General features: G+C 38.9%; 1 protein-coding gene across 1 annotated transcript; it reads right to left on the bottom strand.

Moving 5' to 3' along the window:
• Positions 1-1,780: 1,780 nt before the first annotated feature.
• Positions 1,781-11,369, bottom strand: LOC139949961 (FAS-associated factor 2-like). The gene is made up of 10 exons (XM_071948558.1): positions 11,278-11,369; positions 10,613-10,681; positions 10,067-10,182; positions 9,220-9,469; positions 7,977-8,062; positions 7,142-7,233; positions 6,272-6,531; positions 5,624-5,713; positions 4,694-4,837; positions 1,781-4,149 (listed from the first exon to the last, which is right to left on the bottom strand). The coding sequence occupies exons 1-10, from the start codon at positions 11,362-11,364 to the stop codon at positions 3,970-3,972; spliced, it is 1,374 nt and encodes a 457-aa protein (XP_071804659.1). The 5' UTR covers positions 11,365-11,369; the 3' UTR covers positions 1,781-3,969.
• Between the last annotated feature and the right edge of the window lie 14,046 nt (positions 11,370-25,415).

Here is a 25,415-nt window from a genome sequence, read left to right as displayed (position 1 = left end):
TAATGCAATTGTGTCAGCCGGACACATTTGCATATGCAGTTGTGTTCGCCCCCATGCAAAACCGTCCTTGCAGTAAATTAAACACCCTTGGTCGACGGAATAATATGTTCACCAGTTTTTTACAAGCTAAGTGCGTGTCATGAATGATATAGGAAATGTTCGGCCGTTTGGTATTTGCTGCAATCATAAAATACGTGAATAATCATGCTGCATATACGTAGGTTCAGTGCATGCACGCTCGCTTACACGCGCACAGGATTTTGCATAGCCCGGACATATGCAAAAGTGTCCGGAGCAGACAGTATTGCATGGCGGACACAATTGCATCTGACAACGGTACTTGAACTAAATTAAATTTAGGTTGTTGTGTATCTGCCGCAAATTGTCTGCATCGGACATCAATTTGTGCGTATTGGCCCGAGATGCTTGTTTGTGCTTGGGAAGATGCCTTCAATATCAATAAATAATATAATGGTGGCCATTTATAATGCATGGTGCATGAGAGATGCAGAAGCCCAGCAAGTGGGCCTTCAATGAGATACAAAGATGACATTTTAAAGGCAGTGATGGACACTATTGGTAATTACTCAAAATAATTATTAGCCTGAAATCTTACTTGGTAACGAGTAATGGGAAGAGGTTGATGGTATAAAACATATAAATCATTGTGAGAAACGGCTCCCTCTGAAGTGGAGTAGTTTTCGAGAAAGAAGTAATTTTCCACGAAGTTAATTTCGAGACCTCAGATTTATAATTTGAGGTCTCAAAATCATGCATCTGAAAGCACACAACTTCGTGTGACAAGGGTGTTTTTTCTTTTATTACTATTTTGCAACTTTTATGACCGATTGAGCTCAAATTTTCACAGGTTTGTTATTTTATGCACATGTTGAGGTACAGCAAGTGAGAAGACTGGTCTTTGACAATTACCAATAGTGTCCACTGGCTTTAAGTGCAAAAATAGGCTTTCAATTGAGGTTTGAAGCTGGTATAAGAAGCTAATTGTCGATGATTGGGAGTACGTATTTAAAACAATGTACAAAAATCATTGTATCCCGTAAGTCGCATGCAAATGGTACCCTCTTTTGCCAGAACTTTTTGATCTTGTTTAAAAATGATATCTCTTGTCAGAAATAGGAATGTTCTGATTTTGCGGCCTGTTATCTCAAAAAAATCCACACAATTCAATTAAATCTGAACAGTTATCAGATATTCACAGGCATGCAACTTTTCAGCTGATTTCCTATACAGTGCCATAGAAAACTGAAAAACACTGGATTCAGTGTGATCTGTACTTTTTTTTTTTTAAAGACCCTGGACACTATTGGTAATTGTCGAAGACCAGTCTTCTCACTTGCTGCAACTCTACATATGCATGAAATAACAAACCTGTGAAAGTTTGAGCTCAATTGGTCAAGAAAAAGTTGAGAGATAATAATGAAAGAAAAAACACCCTTGTCACACGAAGTTGTGTGCTTTCTGATGCATGATTCAAAGGTCTCAAAATCAAATTCGTGGAAAAATTACTTCTTTCTTTCGAAAACTAGGTTACTTCAGAGGGAGCCGTTTCTCATGTTTCATACAATCAACTTATCCCCATTACTCGTTACCAAGTAAGGTTTTATGGTAATTATTATTTTGAGTAATTACCAATAGTGTCCACTGCCTTTAATTAGAAAGTTGCATGTCTGTATGAAGATGTGCTTTTCCATCGTTTTATTTCGACCTTTACACCCACAAGATTCACTCATGGACTACATCAAGACTCATTACACAAATATAACGGGGCAAATGCAACTGGTGCATATCTTTATTTTTTATGAAACAACGGCAGAACTAGGAACTATCTCTAAACAAAGTCTTTTGATTAAGTTAAAATCCTTATGAACAGTAAACAAGAATCCCATCCCATATTCCCTACAACTTGTTTTCAATCGTGTCCGATGTAAAAACGGGGCAAGTTCGAGGTAAAACCTTGTAAATCTCTTGATTAATGGCAGCTCTTAAAAGAGCGGGTTCCGAGAATGCTCCTGGCCAAAGTACAAACGAATACACCTATGTTCCAACACCCCTATGTTCTGACGCCCCATGTTCTGACATCCCCATGTTCCGACACCCCTTTGTTCTGACGCCCCCATGTTCTGACACCATGATACCCCTATGTTCAAACACCATACCTGCCAACATTTCAGAAACTCAGAAATAGGAGCACCAGTTTTACAAGATCACAGATAGCGAAGCAGGAAGACAAGCAAGTAAAGGTTATTACATGTTCACATAGAAATAGTGTACGCGTTCAACACAATGTAGAACAATTATTGAACACTGCATCCTGTTCGAAAATCTCTGTCTGCAATTATTGAACCTTTGACCTTTGCCATTCTTGTGTATTGTGATTCAAACCCAGAAGAAGAAAAAACTTATGGCCTTCCCTTTTCATCTTTGGTCTTGAAATCTTAACATTTTCGGAGAGAAAGAATTCTCCAGAAAAAAAGAAGGAAATGAAGTTACAAATGTACCATCACTGTAATAAGTTAATTTAAATTTTATATTTTCAACTCAACATCCCCACAACAACTAGCCGTTCAAACATGTCATAACCTTGGGACAGTCTGCCCTGATAAATTCTTAAATTAACAAAAAACTAATGCCATCGCTCTGAAAGCATTTATTAAAAAAACAACAAATTCAAAATAATGTTATTAATATCACACTTAAATACTCCTCATCATCAAGCAATATTATTATATTGACAGTTCAAATATCCTAAGAATTGTTTACCCATATAAAAAAAAAGTTGAAAATCCCAACCAATTATTGGCTTACTTGAGCAATACTGTACAAATGTTTCCTAAACTCAACATTCAACTCCCTATCATTGACCTAATTGATTTAAAAATTAATATCATTTTGGTTTGATTACCCAATGTTAACACTTAACCAGCCCTCTAATAATGACCAAGACGCTGGCTCAGAACTCTATTGCCGTTTTTCCCCCTTTTTTTCCCCTACACAACAATCTTGTGAAAAAACCTAAAAAGTTCAACCATAGACAACACAAGTCTCGTGCATATCACAGACTTTGGGACCACTATGGTTCCATGTTCAACGAGTAAATGAAACACACTTGCGCATTTATTGGGTCCCAATGTTTGAATACACACCATACTTACACATAACTCAATGTGAGAGGGCGTTCCAAGTCTATGGACATTTGAAATTTATGAGGAAATCTACCGAAAAAGTTTTACCAAACAAATCTTGAACTCGCAATCAGCACATGCCAGTTTCAAGGGCTATTCATGCAGAGCTCAAAGGAGGTAATAAGAATTGTAAAACCACATCCACTTTATAATAATAATAATAATAGACCGTTTTTATATAGAGCTTTTCACGCCCGAGGGTTGTCTCAAAGCGCTTTACATTACATGTACTATCCCTGGTCACTGGGCCTTAAATCATTCCTTAAACCATCTCAGCTCCCTGGTGGGGAGTATACAGCCTGTGCGCAATATATGCGCTACTCGGCTAAACACAACTTAAGTTCCACCAATCATCAAAAACCTGCTGGACATGCGTTAAAGGTTATCCTTCCAGGATTGATTCCATTGCCGAGTGGTCAAGCGCATTAAAAAAATGGGTGGGGCACCAGTCTAAACAATGTAAACTTGATGCACTTATATCTGATAACCACTTTCTGCTTAGTGATATTCGCCTGTGCTGAGCAAGTTTTTGTGCTTACAAGCTTTATGAAATTGGGCCTGTGCGAGGAGCCAATGCACGCATGCGTATTACATATTGGCTTACCTGCACGATAAAACCCACTTTATTGAAGTTATGTTTGCATTTACAGACGATTCAAATGGTTTTAACATCCTTTCAGTCGAAACTCAATTTTCTAAAAGATTTTCCTCTTCTTAATTTTTTCCTTCTATTTATTAGTTATTTTTTTTAGCACATTTTGATGTTTTAGTCACTGGTATCCTGCACATAGATGGTCTCTTTTTGTGCTAGGCCGAAGCTCTGTATAGTAGTGACGTCATCTGGTGTTGGGATGGGCTGCGAGGGTAGAACTCTTCGTGGATAATTCGTCATGAGTTTGAACTCTGTTGGAGCGTCATCCTGGACAAACACAAAGTCGTATATAATCTGCGGAAAAACACAAAAGTAATCAGAATTGTTTTCTTCTTCCAATGAAGGAGTGTTTGGGGGAATGTTCCCAAAGAAAATGAAATATAATTTGAAATAGCTAAAAAAGGGGGTAGTACTAGTACCACCTGATTTTATAATTTTAATACAGAGCTGCGATTTGAAGTATTAAAGTTCCTGCAAAAACAAATATGATAGCTGACTGCCAAAACTTTGGCTTCAATGGCTGTAAATTGCTTAGCACAACTCAATTTTGCTTAGCAAAAAAGGTTACCAGCCAGATGATGGCATCGCTGACTGTCATCAGGCTGGGAAAGGCAACTTCGACGACCAATTGAGCCCAAACTTTCACAGGCTTGTTATTTTATGTTTATGATGGGATAAACCAAGCGAGAACACTGGTCTTTGACAATTACCAAATGTGTACAGTGCCTTTAAGTGTTGTCCTGACCTTGAAGTGGCTGCCCAGCCTTGTACGGTAATGTGAACTCTCAGAAAAAGTTTTTTTTTAATTAAAAAAAATATATAATACTGAACACTGTACCTGTAGCGGCTCAGTCTTGAGGAAGCGGCGCTCCAGTCTTGCACCGCATGGAAGCTTGACAACGATTCGGATTGCCTCGGGATCTTCTGGCTCTGGCTCTGCAGGAAGACTCGCTGCTTTAGCAAGCTTCAACTCCTCTCTCTCCTAGAAAGTTATATCAGATTAAGAGTAGCATTTATTCAGAGAAAAATAAATGGCCATCCGTTACTTCAATTTAAATTTTTAGCCTCGAGTTGGGAGAGAAGTGCTTTCAAATATCTGAATATTATTTGGTTTTAACCCTTACACTGATTTGTGTAAAGTACTGTATACTAACTACTACTCGGTTTGGATTGGAACCCATAAACTTCGCCATTCTAGCAACTAGACCATTCTAGCTGTTTTTAGCCGCACTCTACGTTCACTGTTCACCCACCTGCACTGTATGTATCCATACCCTCGCATGCACACAACAACCACTGTACGTAATACATCAGATGGTGGACTGTACTTTTACGGAAAAGAAGACCACCGAGATTGGTCGCTGGCTAGAGCTATTCGAATCCTGGTAAACCCCTTGTATGATAGTTCACATAGCAAGCACCCTTGTTAACAGTTTTCCTCAGGCTTGCGAGCTACAGTGTTTAAGTTCATGATGCATCCGTGGTTTAATTACCAGAATTATCTAACTATGGGTGCGTTAGATTAGCTTCCCCGTGTTGACCTCGCGGTGCTCATCCGGGTGAGCCCCTACAAAAAAAAATCGAACGATCACTCGCCCTTTCGTGGTGGCGTCATGCACCTCGGGGCAGGACACATGGGGCTGACCCATAAAGCCCCTGGAATGACGTCAAAGCTCTTAGAGCGTACCGGGGTCGACCCGGGGAAGCTAATCGAACGCACCCAATAATATAATACATCATACTAGTCATTGAAGGGCATTTCACTTACCTGGACTTTCCTTTGCTCTTCTAGTTCCTTCTCCAATTGGGCCTCAATCTCCTTATCTTTCCTGTCTTTCTCTTCCTGACGCTTCCTCTCCTGAGCAACGAACCAAGAAAAACAAACCGAAAATTAATCTTTATAGGTAGGAAGAATCATGTCAAGGCTCCTATGCAACAAGGGCTTTTCTTTTGGTTTCTCATAGTTTTCTCCCTTCAAAAATATATGGGTTGATGTGGCTGGCTGCCAAAATGCGGTTTTAACATGCCTGTGGCTAGACCACATTGTAGCCCCATCCTTCGCAATTCAGCTTCTACTAAGCTGCGAGAGTTATAAGCCTCCCAAGTAACAAAAATATATGGGTTGATGTGGCTGGCTGCGTAAATGCGGCTGAACATTCATGCTGCTCGACCAGGTTGTAGCCTCATCCTTCACATTTCAGCTTCTCAGCTGTAAGGATGATAAAGGCCCGGTCACACAGGCCACGATAACGAGAACGAAGAGGAGAACGTTATAAATACACACCCTCGATTGGTTGTATAAGCGTGTGCGTATTCTGCATGGAGCAGTTCAACTTTGCGTCGTTATCATTATCGCTGCAGTGTTTTCGCTGACTCAACCTTAAGCCTCCCAATTTCCAAAACCCAGCCTCCTCACCTTTTCCCTGTCTTGTCTGAGCGACTCGTGATACGCCTCGTCCTGTTGCTGTCTGAGCGTGTTAGTCTGGTCCCGTTGTTGCCGCTCGTGTCTCATAGCCACCAGGTACGCCTCTGTTTCACTCATGACGCGGGTGAGTCTGTCAACTAGATCCTGGGGCTGGACTGGTCCGGCTATTCTCTGGACGACGGTCATTTTGTTGTCTCTCAGGACGATCAGGGCAAGGAATGGGTAGGTCGACTCTCTTAGAGCTAATGACACTGTCAAGTTGGAAGGTAACAAAAATGAATTTCATATGAAACTCATATCAGTCGGACTGGTCACAGACTAACAAATTGCTGTCACAGACTAACAAATTGCTGCCCGAGCCCACTAGCGCTCGTCTCTGCATTATGATACTACAAACATTACTTACTGTTATCAATTACCTTACTGTTATCAATTACAACATATTTCAAAACAGATAGAAGCTATAAATTCATGTAAATAGTAAACTTGCGGTGAAAACCATGTGTAAATCTCTTTTGTGTGAGTGTTGGCTCCGGTTTGGTCTTGATGTTTCGAACAGTATACTCTGCTTGTCTTCAACACAAAAAACTTTTAAGGCACTACGTGTCTTTTAAAGAAAGTGTCCCTCTGTTGCACCGTATTGGCCAATATGTGCGCTATCCAAGACTACATTATTATTTGAGAAATTTGTGATCTCTTAGCATAAGGAAATTAATGTTGATATTACAGCCTATAAGCAGTTAAAAATTTTGATAAAATTGCCATGGATTATTTGTAACAAACTTTCGAAACCATGGACATGATGGAGGAACAAGAACTGTGGGACAGTTTAAAACCAACATGATTTAGTTATTGCTTTACCTCTGTATCCCTCCGGAGTATTAGTGGACGCAGCCCAGAAAAGCATTCTTGTATTGATAAACTCACATATGTCAGCGTTGCATAACGTCTCCCTGTCAGATAAAACAAAAGTATAACCTTCTGTTATTTTTTAAGGTTAAGACGACTTGCAGTTATTCAATCAATCAATCAAAAGTCTTTAAAAGAATGCCAAAATCAAAGGTTTGCTCTTAGGCGCTGAGGCATAGTTGGTTGGTTAGTAAGCCTGCTGTATTAAATGACATAAATAAGCTGGCATTTCTTATTTGTACATGAACCTTAATCCCACATTTTGGGGCCATTATGCAAGAGGTTGACGAAGATGTCTTTAAGGGCACTGGACACCAATGGTAATTGTCGAGGACCAGTATTCTTACCTGGTGTATCTCAACATACATGTACATGTATGCATTAAATAACAAACCTGTGAAAATTTGAACTCAATTGGTCGTTGAAGCTGCGAGATAATAATGGAAGAAAAAACACCCTTGTCACACGAAGTTGTGTGCCTTCAGATACTTGATTTCGGGACCCCAAACCCTAATTCTGAGGTCTCGAAATCAAGTTGAAATATTTTAGTGGAAAACTTCTTTCTCGAAAACTACAGTACTTCAGAGGGAGCTGTTTCTCACAATGTTTTATATTATCAACAGCTCTCCATTGCTTAAAACCAAGTAAAATTTTGTGCTAACAATTACTTTCAGTAATTACCAATAGTCAGCTGCCAATAGTGTCCAGTGCTTTAAAGTGCAGTAAAAATAATAAGTACATCGTAAGTTGCGCACACTAACAAAACAAAGCGATAATGTTAACTTACCGACAGAAGACGGGCGTGTCTTCGTGATCAGCTCCATGTAAATACACAAGAAGAAACTTGAGTTCTCGTTTCGCATCAGTCAAAGCCTAATGGTATAATATGTTAGAGATGATTCATGTACTTACCAGATATTAATACACACAATGTTTTATACAATTGTTTTTATGAGATATCGCTTAAAGGAACACGTTGCCTTGGATCGGACGAGTTGGTCAAAACAAAAGCGTTTGTAACCGTTTTTTATAAAATGCATATGGTTGGAAAGATGTTTTAAAAGTAGAATACAATGACCCACACAAGTTTGTCTCGAAATTGCGTGGTTTTCCTTCTACTGTGCGAACTAACATGGTCGGCCATTTATGGGAGTCAAAATTTTGACCCCCATAAATGGCCGACGTGTTAGTCGACGAGGTAAAATGAAAACCACGCAATTTCGAGGCATGTTTGTGTGGATCATTGTATTCTACTTTTACAACATCTTTCTACCCATATGCATTTTATAAAAAACGGTTACAAACGCTTTTCAAAGACCAACTCGACCGATCCAAGGCAACGTGTTCCTTTAACATCACAAGGCCGGAACGGCCACTTCAAGGTGAGGGCTACACTTAACTGATTTGGGCACGGGGCACGTTGCCACCTTCATGAACTCCTGAGGCTTAAACAGGGGTACCCTAACTTCACAGCCCAGAAGAATGAAGGCGTGGGTATCAATCCACTAGGACCCTAGCAGAATACACTACCTTCCCAAGTTTAGATGGAGCAATTGTGGTTAAGTGCCTTGCTCAAGGGTACAAGTGTTATGACCGGGAATCGAACCCACCCTCTGCTGCTGACAAACCAGAGCTAGTGGATGATACCCATGCCTACATCCTTATTGACTGTGAAGTGGGTAGCCCTGTTTCAGCCCCAGGAGTAGGTGGCTCCTAGTGGTTGATACCCATGCCTACATCCTTATTGACTGTGAAGGGGGGTAACCCTGTTTCAGTCCCAGGAGTTCAGGTTGGTGGAAAAGTGCCCCTGGTGGCAGTTGAACTATTCTGCTCTTCACCCTTCACATTGCTATGGATCCATTCTTACCTGACTGTATGTACCATGGTAGAACGTCGGGTGTTCACAGAAGCAACGGAGGCAATTGCCTCCATTGTCTCTATGAGGTCTTTTTTTTTTTAGGCATCTTGGGGTATGCACCTATTGAGGGTCAAACCAATCATTCTACTCTCCACTACAGTTTCCATCTTACCTGACTGTATGTACCATGGTAGAACGTCGGATGTTCACTTCCGTACTGCTCGTTGAACTGCTGTATAAACGCGATGACATCACCTACAGGGTCTGTGACTATACGCCGAGGGTCGGGACGGAAGAATCTCATGAACCATCGGACGATATCGAACAATGAGATGGAGATGAAGCGAAAGGGAAACAGAAGCAATGTGTAGCCCCATGCTAATAGGGACTGGGGTTGATTGGGTCGTTGCACTGTGTACACCCTAAACAAAAACAAGATAAAAATTGTCTTTATTCAGGCGTCAAAATAACCCATGGCATTGCTGTTGGGCCCTTTTTTCCAATATAAATTTACATTTACCTCAGTGCCTGAGTGCATGGCTCCCCTCGTCGTTTTTCACAAAGTGAAAAAGGTGTTCAGGAATTTATAATTCAACAAAAAGTTTGCACAATTGAAAACATCATTTTATAGTTCTAGGTTTGTCTGAAGAATGTAATGTTTGTTTAGATTTGTCACTTCGTGAAAACGCTTAACTTGAAGGTCAAAAGATTCGCTAGTTCTTGCATAAAAATGAAAAAAAAAAGTACATGTGCCAAGGGTGTTTGGCACAGTGCCAGCACTATGTATTTCATTTAAGTGGTGAATCTTGTTTCATCACTTCATGCAAACGTAGTAGGCAATTCTTGTGATTCACCAATGCTTAGTGTATTTTTATTCCGAAAACACACGTTTACATGTAGGTCCTGTCACTAATTTGTACAGATCCCAATTTGTGATTTTTTAAACATTCATCAGTTTGTAAAAAAACACTGGCGAAATGTGTGCCCAAATCATACATGTTTGGATGTCTGGATGTTACCTTTGGTCAAGGGAGTTTGAATTAACTTCTGGAGGTGGGGTTTCAATTGGAGTTCTGGGCGTGTCAAACACAGTAGGTCTCCCCTCGGACACGTTCAGTGTATCCTGTACAGCCGTCTGTAAACAACAACATAGATAAATCAATAAACAAAACAATCATGACTTCTCTCTCTGTAGTTTACTGAGGTCTGAAATCATGTTGAGATTTGCCCATTTTTGTCTATCCCTCATTAAGTTGGGGAGAAAACGTTTACAAATACAAGTTTATTGTACGAAACGTTGAGACACCAACCTGAGCTCTTTTCAGAGCCAACACTCCTCCCATAAGAGATTTACACATGGTGTTACCCACAAGATTACTTCTTATTTCCACACTGAGCATTTGAAGCTTCAAACATCACTTTCACAGCAATTGCCATGCTGAGGTGCTTTTTAAGTGTTACAAAGTTCCGATAAAAATTTACAATAGAAAGTTGCTGTTCCCCTTCGTGAATGAAGTTCAACTTTCATGGCCTTGCATTTGAAAAATAAAGAAGACAGACTGTACCTCAATATTCCAGCTGTGTCTCTGAAGGATGGAACGACATTCATCTGTATCCTCATTGCCCGTTAAATCCTGTAACATCAAGAAATATCAAGTACATTCAAATGTTAATATTAAACTGTCCTGTCGTTGCAAAAACATGTAATTGTAAAACATCTTCATCTTGCCTTGTCTTGCAAAAACATCTTCATTTTGCAAAGATGTCACATTGTATCTCATATGAAAAAGATTGGTGCAAAAATATTGTTGTCTCGACACGTACTTGTTTATAAGATAAACCGTAAATAATAGTTAAAATTTGCTATGGACATTATCATGAAAAAAATAATTTAGTTTTTGATTGTGATCAATTTTCCTGTTATCCTACTCTTGCTACTGAAAACACATGACACCAGGATAGGTAAAACTAAATTGTCACCGTGGTTATATTTAGAGTTAATTATACAGTTAATTGGGCTAGGGGTTGAGCTTGGCTCGCGCTGCAATTAATTATTGCCAAATGGCAGACACACACACTCCCACAGGCAATTATTTTTTGTCATCCGATCTCGCTCGCTCGACTCTTCTTAATCTTAGTCTTTGTTATTAATGTTTGGCATCAAATTCACTCTCACAAAATACTCGAGTGGACATGAATGTTCTTCCTAACAACCTCTACACAAATTTACCTGAAATTGTATGAGCTTTTCTGTCTGTTCAGCTGTTATTTCATCATCGTTATTTCCCTCAACGTAGTTCCCGTTGTACTCCGCCATGTTGACTAAATTTTATACTGAATTGATGGAAGGGCGCCACCCTTTGGCCGTGTTTACCTCCAAATGAAAACAAAGGAGTGCAACGAACTTTGAAATGGTATGGATAGGCCCTTTTCGCAACCACGGCTTCCTTCGACTCCACGTTCGGCTCAGCGGCTAGTTTGGCCCCCGCGCCCTGCAGTTGTGCTTTGTGAACGTGCTTAGGGCTTCAGACATAAGACCGGAGCCTGAAACCGATTCTTAAGCCGAAGCCTTGATTTCAAAAAGGGCCATAGACTATTGCATAATACAAAAGACTAGCCATTATAGAACCTGGACCAATTATTTTAACCATAACCATGAAAAAAGTTAAGCAGGATGCCAGTCCGCAAGTTGATTTTATACAATGATAGTTGGCTGGTAATCTTATTCTGGTAAGCATAATTCTGGTGCTGAGCTGTTAATTTGTTCCTGCCTATAAGAAGGTCTTTGAAAATGGGCCCTGACTTTAACTAGCCCTCTGGGAGGCACAGAGTGATAAAAAGCCACGTACGTTGTTTTCATGGAAAAAGGGCACATCTCAAGACTTCTTCAGCTCTTCATAGTTACGGTGGAAACTATATGGACATTTTAAGTTAACATTATATGTAAAACTTCCGATATGACCAGCGTAGTATCTTGCCTGCGATAAAATGTCTTGGAATGTTCGTACATGTGGCTCTTAGGCCTGAAGATGCTGCAGGGTTAGTTCTAGCGCCCGGCCCACACCCCCCATCTCCACCTCCAATCCAACCCAACCTCTAAAAAAAAGTTCACCCCAACAAAATTTAAAAATTAATAGATGTTACGCAAACAGTTTTTTTTAGGTGCCCGGCGTTGCCGCACAGCGGGTGGCATTTTCTTTGATACTATTCCCCCTCACACAAACAAGATATAACGGGCCTTTAACCACTTTTATTGTCCAGTATAACATAATCCATCCTTTCACACTGAACATCCTTTGCCCTCACCACTTTACTCCTCCTATTGGTCCATAGCCACCAAGTGTTTCTGAATTAGAAACTTTGATTGGCTATTATTTTCCCGCTTTTCTTTCTGGATCCTTCCCTTACTCCCTTTCCCCTTTTTCAAAATTGTATACGTGTACTTTTGTGTACATGTTTTATGCCTTTGGAAGAGGGTCCGTTTTGGATTGAAAGCTAAGGCCATCTACCCTACTCATTATATAGGCCCTTTATATAAAATAAAGACAATAAAATAAGTAAGATATCCCCCCCCCCCCCCCCCCCAATAAAAAGAAATTGTTTCTGGTTCTGGTCTAGCATCGATGGTGCCCGCGTTTGATGTGGCAGAGTCGCCGTAGCCGGTTAGGGTTTTATTGAATTAAAAGAGAAGATGACCTTCGCATTTAGGAAGAAGTACGGGAAACAACAAGAACCATCCTACCCCTACCGACAACCCACAGTCTACTGACACGCCCCACTACACACAGGGCATTCTCACACAATGGGCCACCCATCACACAATAACACCGAGCCCACCAACCACCGGTCTCCTTGCAGCAGGGGAACCAATCAGAGCAGTGACTGACTCTACGGTGAAACATCTGAGTCCCTATAAATAGGCCCACATTCTCTCCACTACCTTCAGTCTCTCGACGATGACTAAGGCGTTGTCTCTACTCTACGAGTATAGGCCAAGCTTGTCCAAACGTTGAGACTAAAAAACTTACTCCGCCGGAGCTAAGTTCAATGTAAGGTGTCCCATACTCCCCGCCCCCGGGGAGTCTTCCCCCCGGCCAACTATTGCCCTTTTCGAATCCACGGCTTCGGCTCTGGAGTTGACTCCGGGCTAGATTGGTCCTGTGGTTGTTTCGACAATTGCACGTGTTTGCGTATACACGCCTATATAGGCCTTTCCAAAAGCCCTCTGACCACACCCACCAGAGTGTACTCGGCAGACGTCCATTTCCTTGCATAGGTATGCACATGGACCATTGCTATATACATGAAAATATTGGTTAACTTTCCAACTAGGCTGACCCCCCTGGGCTCCCGGTCTTAATAGGGCCTCAGACGAGAAAATGGAGTCTGAAGCCGAATCGAAAGCCGAAGCGGCAGTTTCAAAAAGGGCTTATGTATATGTGTATACGACCGAATCCTCCGCCACGTTGAATTCCCATAAGGATGGGACATAGGCCGACCTTTTACTTTCTCCCCCACCAGGTAGTAGTTAAACAAAGTAGGATGGTTCTTTTTCAGAAAATGAGAAGTCTCCCGAATTCCGGAAAATGTACTCCGCGGTAGTAGTATTACGGTATGATATGAAGCAACACAAGTTCTCTCAATACATGTATGGCGACTAGATACACACATGTTGTATACTGCAAAATGTATTGACTTGAGTTTTGATTGGCTGAAAATGTTGATTAGCTACAAAAAATCCCCCGCTCTTTCTGGATATTTTTTTTAACCCTAGCCCAAATTCCTAACCCTAACCCTTACTAACCCCAGCCCCAATTCCTAACCCCAACCCTAATTTCTAACCATAACCCTTAATCCAAACCCTAACCCTGATTTTAAACCCTCGTCCAAATTATTGATCCTAACCTTAATTTAAAACCCCTAGCGTAATTTCTAACACTAACCGTAATTCCTTACCCATATCCTAACATTCTTAACCCTAACCCTATTTCCCAAACCCTAACCCTAATTCCAACCCATATCATAAAATTCATAACCCTAATCCTAATTCATAACCCTAATTCCTAACCCATATCATATTCCGTTAACTTTAACCCAGATTATTAACCCTAATCCTAAAATACCTAACCCTAACCATAATTCCTAACCCTAATTCTTTTTCCTAACCATAAGCCTAATATTCCTAACCCACAACCTAAAATGCCAAACCCTATTGTTCTTAACTCTAACCCTATTTCAAACTCTAACCCTAACCCTTATTCCAAACCCTTACCCGAATTACTAACCCTCGCCAAAATTCTTGATCCTAACCCTTTAAAACCCTAGCCCCAATTCTTGTTTAAAACCATTTTAACCGAAGCCCCGATTTATTTTACCCTCACCATAATTCCTAACACTTACCCTAATTTGTTACCCTAACCCTAACCCTTATTTCAAATCTTAACCCTCGCCCAAATTCTTGATCCTAACCTTAATTTCTTGCCCTAACCCTAAATTCTAACTCTAACCCTAATTTCTAACCCATATCCTGAAATTCTTAATCCTAAACCTAATTCCAAGTTCTAACCCTGATTTCTAACCCTAGCCTAAGTTCCTCACCCTAACCCTAATTTTTAACCCAAGCCCTGATGTCTTATTACCCTAACCCTAATTCCTAACACTAACCCTAATTCTTAACCCGTACCCTAGTTCCAAGCTCTAACCCTTATTTTAACCTTAGCCCAAATTCCTTACCCTAACCCTTATTTTTAACAGCACCGATTTCCTTCTCTAACCCTATTTTCTTACCCTAAAAACCTTAATCTATTCCTAAACCTCATTTCTAACCCCAGCCCAAATTTCTTACTCTAATCCTAATTTTCTAACCCCAACCCCACTCAACCTAACCCTAATTCTTAACCCTAGCCCAAATTCCTTACTCTAATCCTAGTTTTTTAAACCAGCCCCTATTTCTTATCCTAACCCTAATTTTTAGCACTAACCCTAATTCCAAGTTCTAACCTTAATTTTTAACTTTAGCCCAAATTCCTTACCCTAACCCTAATTTTTAAACCAGCCCCAATTTCTTAACATAACCCTAATTTCTAACCCTCGCCCAAATTCTTAATCCTAACTTAATTTCTTGCCCTATACACTAAATTCTAATTTCTAACCTATATCCTTAAATTCTTAATCCTAAACATAATTCCAAGCTCTAACCCTGATTTCTAACCCTAGCCCAAAATTTCTCACCCTAACCCCAATTTTTTAACTCCAACCTAATTTTTAACTCCAGCCTGATTTCTTATTACCCTGACCCTAACCTTAATTCTTAACCCGTACCCTAATTCCAAGCTCTAACCCTAATTTTTACCCTAGCCCAAATTCATTACCCTAACCCTTACTTTTAAACCAAGCCCCGATTTCTTACCCTATACCCCAATTTCTTACCCTAAAACCCTTAATCTATTCCTAAACCTCATTTCTAACCCTAGCCCAAATTCCTTACCCTAATCCTGATTTTTTAACCCTAGCCCAAATTCCTTACTCTAATCCTAATTTTTTAACCCAGCCCCAATTTCTTAACCTAACCCTAATTTCTAAACCTCGCCCAAGTAGTTGATCCTAGCCCTAATTTTTTGCCATAACCCTAAATCCTAACTCTAATCTAATTTCTGACCCTAACCCTTATTCCAAATCTCAACCCTAATTTTGTAACCCTCGCCCAATTTCTTGCCCAAACCCTAAATCCTATATCTAACCCTAATTTCTGACCCTAACCCTTATTCCAAATCCTAACCCTAATTTTGTAACCCTCGCCCAAATTCTTGACCCTAACCATAATTCCTAACTATATCCTAACATTCTTAAACCTAACCCTTATTTCTAACTCTCAACCCTAATTCCTAATCCTAACCCTAATTCTTAACCCTATTACTAAAAATACAGGCTTATAATCCTAACCCTAACCGTAATTTCAAACTCTCGCCCGAATTGCTTACCTTATCCCTATTTAACCCTAGCCCCATTTTCAAACCCTAGCCCTATTTTCTAACCTTAACCCTAATTTTAAACCCTAACCCTAATTTCTTACCCGAGCCCAAATTCCTTGCCATAACCGTTTTTCTTACCCCCAAATTACTTACCCTAACCCTAACCACTTACCCTAGTTTCTAACCCTAACCCTAATGTTTAACCTAAGCCCAAATTTCTTAACCTAAACCTAATATCTGACCCTAACCACTACTAACCGTAGTTTCTAATAGATATTCGAGTTGGGGTTAGGGTTAGAAATTAGGGTTGGTTTAGGAATAAGGGTAACAATTAGGAATTAGAGTTAAGGGTATGAATTCTGATTAGTGTTATGAATAATTGCTAGGAATATAAAGTAGGATTGAGTAGCCGCAGACGGTTTTTAATTGTTGCTGCAACAAGTTTTGACCTAGAACCCACAGTTCTTGATAGAAAAACATTATTAGAAACGGCGAAAGTAACATATCTTTTCAAAAAGGGGTAATTTCTCACTCAAATAATACAAAAATACTTTAGCTAAAGCCTTCTATTATGGATCTGAAAGTAAACAAAGTTAATTATTATTTTGCAACTTCGATGACTAATATTGAGCAAAACTTTTCTCAGATTACCAATCTTGTACCAGAAAACTTGTCAATACGCTCAACTACGTATAATCGAAATAGCTTTACTAAGAAAGAAATCAAGATGAAAATTGGCCTGCTGCTTAAAGATCATTGCTAGCAGATGCAAGAATATTTCAATTATTGCTGTAGTGTTTTTTTGGTTTTAGAACGTCCGGAGACAATAAAAAGAGGCGTTTGACACCTTGTTAGTGTTGATGGGGTTGCTCACTGGCAGGCTCACGATTTATTATGGATAGACTGGTGATAGATATGGTGATAGGGTCTTCTCTAATCTTGCCCCCCGCCTCTGGAACTCTCTGCCTCAAAGTCTAAGAGATACAGATGACATTTCTCACTTCCAAAACTCCCTTAAAACACATCTTTTCAGACTGGCATTTGAACACATCTGAGATTTTCTTTTATTGACCTGGACTGGTGCCTTTGAATGTTTTTACAGAGTTAGTGCGCCTTACAAATGCTGTGTTTATTTATTAGACTGCTTTTTACTCAAAATACAACCAAAACTTAGAACAAGTTTATAAACCCTTTAAATTCTCTACCTTGTCAGGTAACAAACAAAGTGTCAAAGACTACTCTTTCTCTTTCATTAGTTGTACCCCATACATTAATTTTACCACACTGTTAGCCATTAATGGTTAAATACGATTGAGACTCAACGGAAAGAGAAAATTACGTTTTGACTTGTTTAATGCAGTCCAAGTAATGATTTAGTACATGATAGCATTGTATACAATGTATAGTTGCCACTAGGGGGCGGTATATAAGATGAGTGGTCTACTCTCCGAGTCAACAATCCTCCAAAATAACTTTCTTATACTCAACTTAAAAGTCATCCTTTCTAGTTACTGATAATTTCAATGGCTCAATGAGTGGGTCCCACTCACTTGCTTCTCACAAAATTGGATTTACTTTCTCATAACTTTCTAAACGGGTAAACTTTTAGAAGACAATACGGGGGAATTTTTTTTTTTGTTATACACCCGACCGACTAACCCAGCTAAATATTACGCTCCATACTGATTAAATACCAGTAGATAAAGAGCTTAAGATTGAAAATAACACAATGAATATTTTGTATAATAGGTTTAATTAATTTACCTATCAGCAATTAAAGCTAGATCAAGACTAGATTCTTTATCAAAATAATACAATAATCCTAAAAGTTGTTCCGTTTTACAAACTGCATTTGTATCAGCCCGACTACCGTTAAAGCTTAACGGCGCCCTCTATCGGTTAAAACAAACTATTTAACCAAACATGTTAATCACAACAAATAATGCCCGTGGGTATTACAGTTTTGTATTCATCACTGCTGCAAATGGCCAAAGCTTCGACCTATATTTGTCAACCAAACAAAAGGTCTGCTAACTCATTTTTAAGAAAACACTTAACTACAAAAAGTTTTCATCGAGCTTAGGCACTACCATACACAATAACTTCAACATACACCCGCACATTTATTCTTATTTCTACCCACAGATTCTACAAAACCCGGGCACAAATAGGCCTACCCAAAAAGAAATTTGAAGTTTCATAAATTAAATCACAAGTTCACGGACACCCGATTATTTTTTTGTGACACTATACACATTTATCACCTTTAGATAATAAATTATAGGCCTCATCAAGTTTGAAGTTTTATTCCCTTGAACGTTTTATTAAGTTTAATAAAATAAATCATAAATTCACGGACACCCGGGTACACTATACACATTTTATCACCTTTAGAGAACAGGCCTCATCCCAGTTTGAAATTTGATTTCCTTTAAGTTTTTTACTATAAACTAATAACTATCACCGAGGTGCACACGCATTGACTCCACCGCCACCGCATAAAAAAAAAATAGAATGCAAGTAAATGGCCGGCAGTGTTAGTCCCACGACCATCCAAACAATTTTTCACTGCGGGGGGGGGGGGGGATTAAGGATTTTGCTTCTTAATTACCGAGCTGTGACAAAAGGAATAATGTTTTCCTATAATGCGCACTTCTCACCTGCCGGAACAAAAAAGGGGGTCTTCTATTGGTCCATTACCCGAACAAGAATAACAAGTTTGACCAATCATACACAACTCCCTGATGGTCTTGCAGATTAACACATTCCCAGGGTAGCGTACTTATTATTAGCCCGACCAGCGATGGCCCGTGAATGTGGTTAAAATGGCTGTGCTTTGAACTATGCTATAACGCTACACCGTTATGAGCTCATATAACGGTGTAACGCTATAACATATAAATTATAAGTCAAAGTTATGACTTAACTCCACCTCCATGTTCATACGAGATAAGGCAATTTTAATATGAGTTTGTTTTCATAATGTCCTTTTAAACAACCTGAACACATTATTTCAACACTTGTGTGACAACCCCAACCACACCCACAGAAGAAAAAAACTTGCCAGAAGAGCGCTTTGATTCTTCTTTAAAAATTTGCCTAATAATCGGGGCAGGGGTTCTGAAAAATCTCACGCCTAGCTGGTCTTTGAACGTAGCATTCTCCTTTCTCTGGTTTGCTAAATTGTAGGCCTACATCCCGTCATTTTATTTCTCTCACTGGAATAAATAAGTAAAACCAGGATTGAGAGCCCCTGAACATGTTCATTTTTGTGTGCACATTCCATGGACTGCTATTGACAGTGAAATGTCACCTGTTTTAAGACCATTGTCTAAGCCTGAATAGAGTTTGCGCTTTTTCGAAGCACCCATTGTGGCCAATCCAGGCCATGCTTGCTCAGCTCGTGCTGCGTCCATTTGGATCTCGTGTCGGGGACTGGCAGCATGCCGTATCTCTCGGCTCTTTGGACGTCGCGTTTTCTTGATGAACTGAACTTTAGACTACTGGTAAATTGTACCAAAAAATATTTACCATGGCCAAGAAATGTGCATTCAGAAACATTTCACAGTATAACTGTTGCACTTTTAAAACACTTTTGACATTATTTTGTTGAGGCTTCGCCGTGGCCGATATTTGTGCAAGAAAGTTGAACCATGGACATTTTTGTCACATGGCAGACTGGCCACAAAGGTACAAGAAACTGCAATGAATTCAGAAGAACAGATGTCGAACCTTTATTTCATTTATAATAACTCGTCGTGAGTTCCAATACATTTGTTGACGACTATAATGCAAGTTTCAACTTCGGAGTTGATCTTGCGAGTGAGCTCCTGACCAGCCAAAGTTCCAGCCACATTTTTGAACTGTTTCCCGAGTTGCAGAAAGAACATTCTTGGTGCTGGTGACCAGATGGGGGATGTAAATCTATGGATATGTGGTATGTGGAAGATCTATGGATATGTGGTTTGTGGACGAATTTGGAGGTTCACCAAAGGACCAAGGTAAAAAAACTTTGCCAGAAATCCGACCTCCACTTTTAAAGTTCGCATATGCGACTTACCTTTTGAATAACATTTTGGATTTATTTTTCCCGACCCCTTGAACAAAACTCTCTTAACCAACTGGCAGTATAACAACCTAGTAAGTTTTGCAAGACACTCAATTTCAATTTTTACTGCTGTATCTACAGATACAAATCTTAAATAACCTGGATGTTAAAAAAAAACAGACCCCCCGAAAAAATAAATAAATATAGAATAAAAACAATAGTCAATAAATAATTTCTTTTGAAAAATCCCCCCCCCCCAAAAAAAAAAAACTATTGACCTTTCTATAAAAAAACACCCCAAAACAGAAAAAACAACAAAAACTATTGTGTAATAGTGGAGGTCGGATAGTGCAAGTTAACCCTCAAGATCAAGATCAAGACAAGATGAAGACTGCAAAGAGTAAGAGGAGATCTAACCCGTTCTCTTACAGAGTCCCACCCCTCGTACCGCCCCTTCCCCATCAATGTTCTTCAATCTTGTTGATGTTGTCCTTGCTTAATGTATATCTTTCATGGTGACTTCAAGCTGTCTCTGCATTTCTTGAGTTGCATATTGGTCGAAGCCAGTGATGCTTTTAAATTAGGAGACTAGTCTTACTGGAAATTTCTGTCTGTGTTGATTCTTCAAGTCATCAGTTGTCATGTTTATTCAAATTGTCATGATTTAGAAAACAATTTTTTTCTTAAATTTTATAAATATAAGGGTCAATTAAAACTGTACCAAAGTAAATTAACACAAAAATTAAAACTAATTGTAACCACTATAAATGATTTAGAAGTAGTTAAGCATGTAATGAGGAGGAGTGTTTGATCATTAGGAATTGTAAATAAATCATTTAGACCAGCTAAATGAATATTTTACACTTTCTGATATCATCATTACTTTTACTTCTGAATGTAATGTAAGCAATTCTAAAATATTAAGTATTAGGTAACTGAAAAATAATAGAGAAAAGAAGAACAAATAAAACCCTAAAGCAATAATAATCACCATAAATGTTTAAGAAATAATTATGCAGACCAATAATAAGTCCAGTCCAATCAACATTCATTCTGATGAGCAATGTTAGATTTAGGAGTATTGTAAATAATATTATTTAGTCCATGCTAAATGAATATTTACATAATCCTAATATCAGCATTACTTTCACTTATGAATTTAATCATTTGAAAAATAGTTAAACAAAATTATAGGCCAACACAAGCTTTAAAACAAATTGAAGTCCCGAAATTAAAATATTTTATATTAGGGTCTAACTATCAAACTTCATTAAAAACACTTATTCTCGAGCGCTGCGAAAAAAAACAAAATGAATGCTGTTTAAAGAAGAAGATAAAATGAAGACGACGGAAGTCAACAAAGGAAAAATGGATGGTGAAACAGAGCAGATCATCCATGGGGAGCATGCATGAAGGGGAGTGTCAGTTCCACTTAGGTATGTATGAATAGTATACAGTAAGGGATATAGTGTTGGCCTAGAAATAAGACTAACTCTCTACTCTTTCAGCAGGTTTGACAATTGTAAGTATATGTTGTCTTGAGCCAAGAACTGAGCTGTGAGTAAACGATGATGAAGATTCTCCCTTTGGTGTCACTGATGAGTGACTGGAGGCTGTTCATCAAAGGTTAAGTATGAGATAAATGTATCAGGGTAAATTAGTCTAGCCAAACTTTCCCCCAGCACATCTAACCAATCATTTCCGAACAAATTATTGCTCAACAGTACGCTAACCAATTTTCTCAACAGCGAGCTAACCAATTTTCTCAACAGCCTAACCATTTAACATGTTTAATGGTTAGGCTGTTGAAAAAGTTGGTAAGCTCACTGTTTTTCTCCGTAGCCTAACCTAGCCTCGACATAGGCTATACTCTTTTTTTTGTTTCCACAGTTTGTAACCGGTTCTTGATGAAGTGGATGCCTTGTGGCAGGTGCTTGTGCACAGAAACGCAGATTTTGAGACGACATTATGCTGAAGCTACATTGATGTCTCCGATGCAAGACCCAAGGTCAGCGGGGTCAATGAGGTCAAGTATTTACATCTAAGGTTACATATCAGGTGAATTGTAATGTAAAGTATATGAGGGCTTTTGCAAAAGAACAAAAAAGGAAATTGAATTGTGGCAAGCAGTTGTGCCTGCTGGCAGCTCTGGGACACCATTAATTACATTGGTTTGGGAAAGCATGGGGTTATCTTTTGTAATTGTTGCAAGCGAATGTGCACAGACATGACAGATGGCAGCTCTGAGACACCGTAAATGACATTGGTTTGGTAAAGTGTGGGGTTTATCTCTTGTAATTGTTGCAAGCAAATGTGCACAGAAGGCAGTTCTGGGACGCTGTTATTACATTGGTTTGGGAAAGCATGGGGTTATCTCTGAGGAATTTGGCTAAAATGATGTGACGCCAAAATAATCTTTCTATTTAATTTGTTTATCCAAAAAGCAGATCCTGTTCTTTCTTGAAGAATGAGATGATGAAGGAGGTTGTGTTCTGGAATCTTGACTGAGCTGAGGATGCTACCAGCAAGGACTGCGGTCATAAACGGTTTGAATATGTATCGGGTTATACTTATGAGCATGGAGGTAGAAATAGACAGTTTCTACCTCCATGCTATGAGTTACAAGTAGTTAAAGACTGGTTCATACTTCCTGTGAATGCTAAGCGAATTTTGGTGTTACATGGCTGTTTTTGAAGGGAATGTTTCGCAGGAGTTGAACAAAGTTCAACTGTTGCGAATAAATCTTTGCGAATTTGTGATGTCGAAATTCGTATCACATTTGCATTCGCAGGAAGTATGAACCGGGCTTTACTGGCAAGAAATTGCCTACTACTAAATGCATCAACAACTCTATCAAGAAACTTGGAGGATCATGGACATCAGCCTCAGTTTATTAACAACTTTGGAAGGAAAAAATGTATGCATAGTCAAATTAGATTTTGTTTCTCAAACAAATCTCTAAAAGCTGCCGAAAAGACAATTTTAAGCAGCAGTTGAAGTACTTTCATTTGATATTTTACAACAACAATCATCAACAAAGAGCTTACCATCAAGGACAATTTATTCATGAACCAGTTAACTTGATTTAACAAAAGTGTAATATTGTACAGCCTAAACAAGTTGAAATCCTTCTGGAAACGCAATAATTGACTCTCAATGAAGCTTATTAGAAATGTCTGTAAATGCATGGAGATAATTGTGTCTGTTGAATTTTTCCTCAGTTGAGTTTGGACTACAACTATTGTTTGGCAGAGCATCGTTGATTGGAAGATACAGAGAGTATGGCAACTACAACTGGACCTTTTGAATGAGCATCACTAGAGGATTACAGGTGAGGTGAGAGTCAACAACAGACTGCTTGAAGTTACACATAATTCATTTAAAAACTCTTTTTGAAAAAAATGTTCATCCCACAAATTATGAAAGCAAAGGAGTTCAGTTTTCAGTATTAGCACTTTTGGAGAAGACAAAAGTAAAAATAGAAGAAAGTTCATTCCCAACACATGGAACAACCGACTGGTGGAAACTTTCATTGAAGAGAAGGTCAAAGGGGAAAAAACACCCCGGATTGTTGCATGTTTTTTGTTCAATGAGTTGAAGAACTGGGACCAATTTCATAGAGCTGCTAAGCACAATAATTTGCTTAGCATGAAATTTTTGCCTTGATAAAAAACAGGATCACCAACCAAATTTCCATGTGATTTTCAGGGTAGGCAAACAACAGCTGAATACCAGTACAAAGCAATATGCAACAAATGGAAATTTGGTTGGTAATCCTGTTTTTATCAAGGAAGAAATTTCTTGCTTAGCAGCTCTATGAAATTGGGCCCAGATTGTAGCTCAGTGTAGAAGTTTTTTTCCAGCTGATGGTATTCAAACTTTTACCCAAACAGCTAATATTTGTATGAAAAGCATTCATCAAAAGTAATCATTTGAAATTGTTTATTTTCCATTGCAGATTTAGACGATTGACTTTGAGATGACATTCCCGCAACCTCAGGGGGCTAATCATTATTTTTGGGGTGTTCTGTACCACCAGCTTTTTGGACCAGTTAGAGGACAGCACCATTTCAAGGTATTAAATGACTATGGATGTGAAGACTATTACAAATGATTTTTGGAAAGGCGCAAAGAGTCAACAACAGGCCACATGGTAAATTTGAACAAGAAAACTTTAAATTTTTTCCTAGAAAAAGAAGGTTCATCCCACATATGAGCACCTAAGAAGGTCACAAGATGTCGAAATGAATTTTAAAATACATTCAACCCCAACCTTATGCCTGCAAAAAAAAACCCACATTAATCCAACTGGTTAATTAAATTAGGAGGCCAAGGTTTCAAAAAAGATATAAAAGCCCCCCCCCCCAAAAAAAAAAAGCCTTGGCGAATTTGGAAAGAAAAATAAAATTCAAAGGCTGGCGATTAAGTTTACTTTTCAGAAGAGGCACCTTTGAAGGTTTCAAATCCTTGATTTGAAGAATACATTAATTCCCATCCAACATGGATTATTGTGTTCGTTTGTGTTTAATGAAATGACAAACCAATCGTGCCCATTTTCATAATGCTGTTAAAAAGCAGGCTTAAAAAATACTGCCTGGGAAGTTTCTTTGCCAAGAAAAAATGTGGTCGGGCACAAGCCATAACAATGCAAACTTTATATAACTTTGACTGATAAACTTTTTATGATAAGCAATACTATTTGTGCTAAGCAAGTTTTGGGGCTTACAGGCTTAATGACATTGGAGTCTGGAGCTCTAGTGTTGGAGAATTTCATATTTGATAGCATTCAGATAAAATTATGCCTCGGAATAAATTGATACCTGTAAGAAAAGAATTGATAAAAATAATAATTTGAATTTTTTTAATTTTCTACCACAGATTCAGACGATGAACTTAGAGATGACACACCATATCTTGAGGCTAATCAATGCTTTTTGGACACTGTGCCACCAGCTTCTTGAAGTCTAGCTAGATGGCTCTTTACTACAAGTTCAACCCTTCATGAGATCCCTTGATGTTGAGGCTTAAAGGCAGTGGACACTATTGGTAATTACTCAAAATAATTATTATCATAAAACCTTGGTAACGAGTAATGGGGACAGGTTGATAGTATAAAACAATGTGAGAAACGGCTCCCTCGGACGTGACGTAGTTTTCGAGAAAGAAGTTATCTTCTGTGAATTTGATTCCGAGACCTCAGATTTAGATTTTGAGGTCCCGAAATCAAGCATCTGAAAGCACACAACTTCTTGTGTCAAGGGTGTTTTTTTTTCCATTATTATCTCGCAACTTCGACCACCAATTGAGCTAAACTTTTCACAGGTTTGACATTTTATGCATATGTTGAGA

Source organism: Asterias amurensis, chromosome 17 (genome assembly GCF_032118995.1).
Source record: "Asterias amurensis chromosome 17, ASM3211899v1".
In the NCBI taxonomy this organism is placed as follows: domain Eukaryota; kingdom Metazoa; phylum Echinodermata; class Asteroidea; order Forcipulatida; family Asteriidae; genus Asterias; species Asterias amurensis.
This window is presented reverse-complemented; position numbering and strand designations above follow the sequence as displayed.

Coding starts and splice junctions, on each gene's coding strand:
- LOC139949961 (XM_071948558.1), bottom strand. CDS start 11,364: ATGGCGGAGTACAACGGGAACTACGTTGAGGGAAATAACGATGATGAA. Junction 8,063..9,219: donor ACCATGGTACATACAGTCAG/GTAAGATGGAAA, acceptor TTATACCATTAG/GCTTTGACTGATGCGAAACG. Junction 7,234..7,976: donor GACACGCCCGTCTTCTGTCG/GTAAGTTAACAT, acceptor TTTATCTGACAG/GGAGACGTTATGCAACGCTG.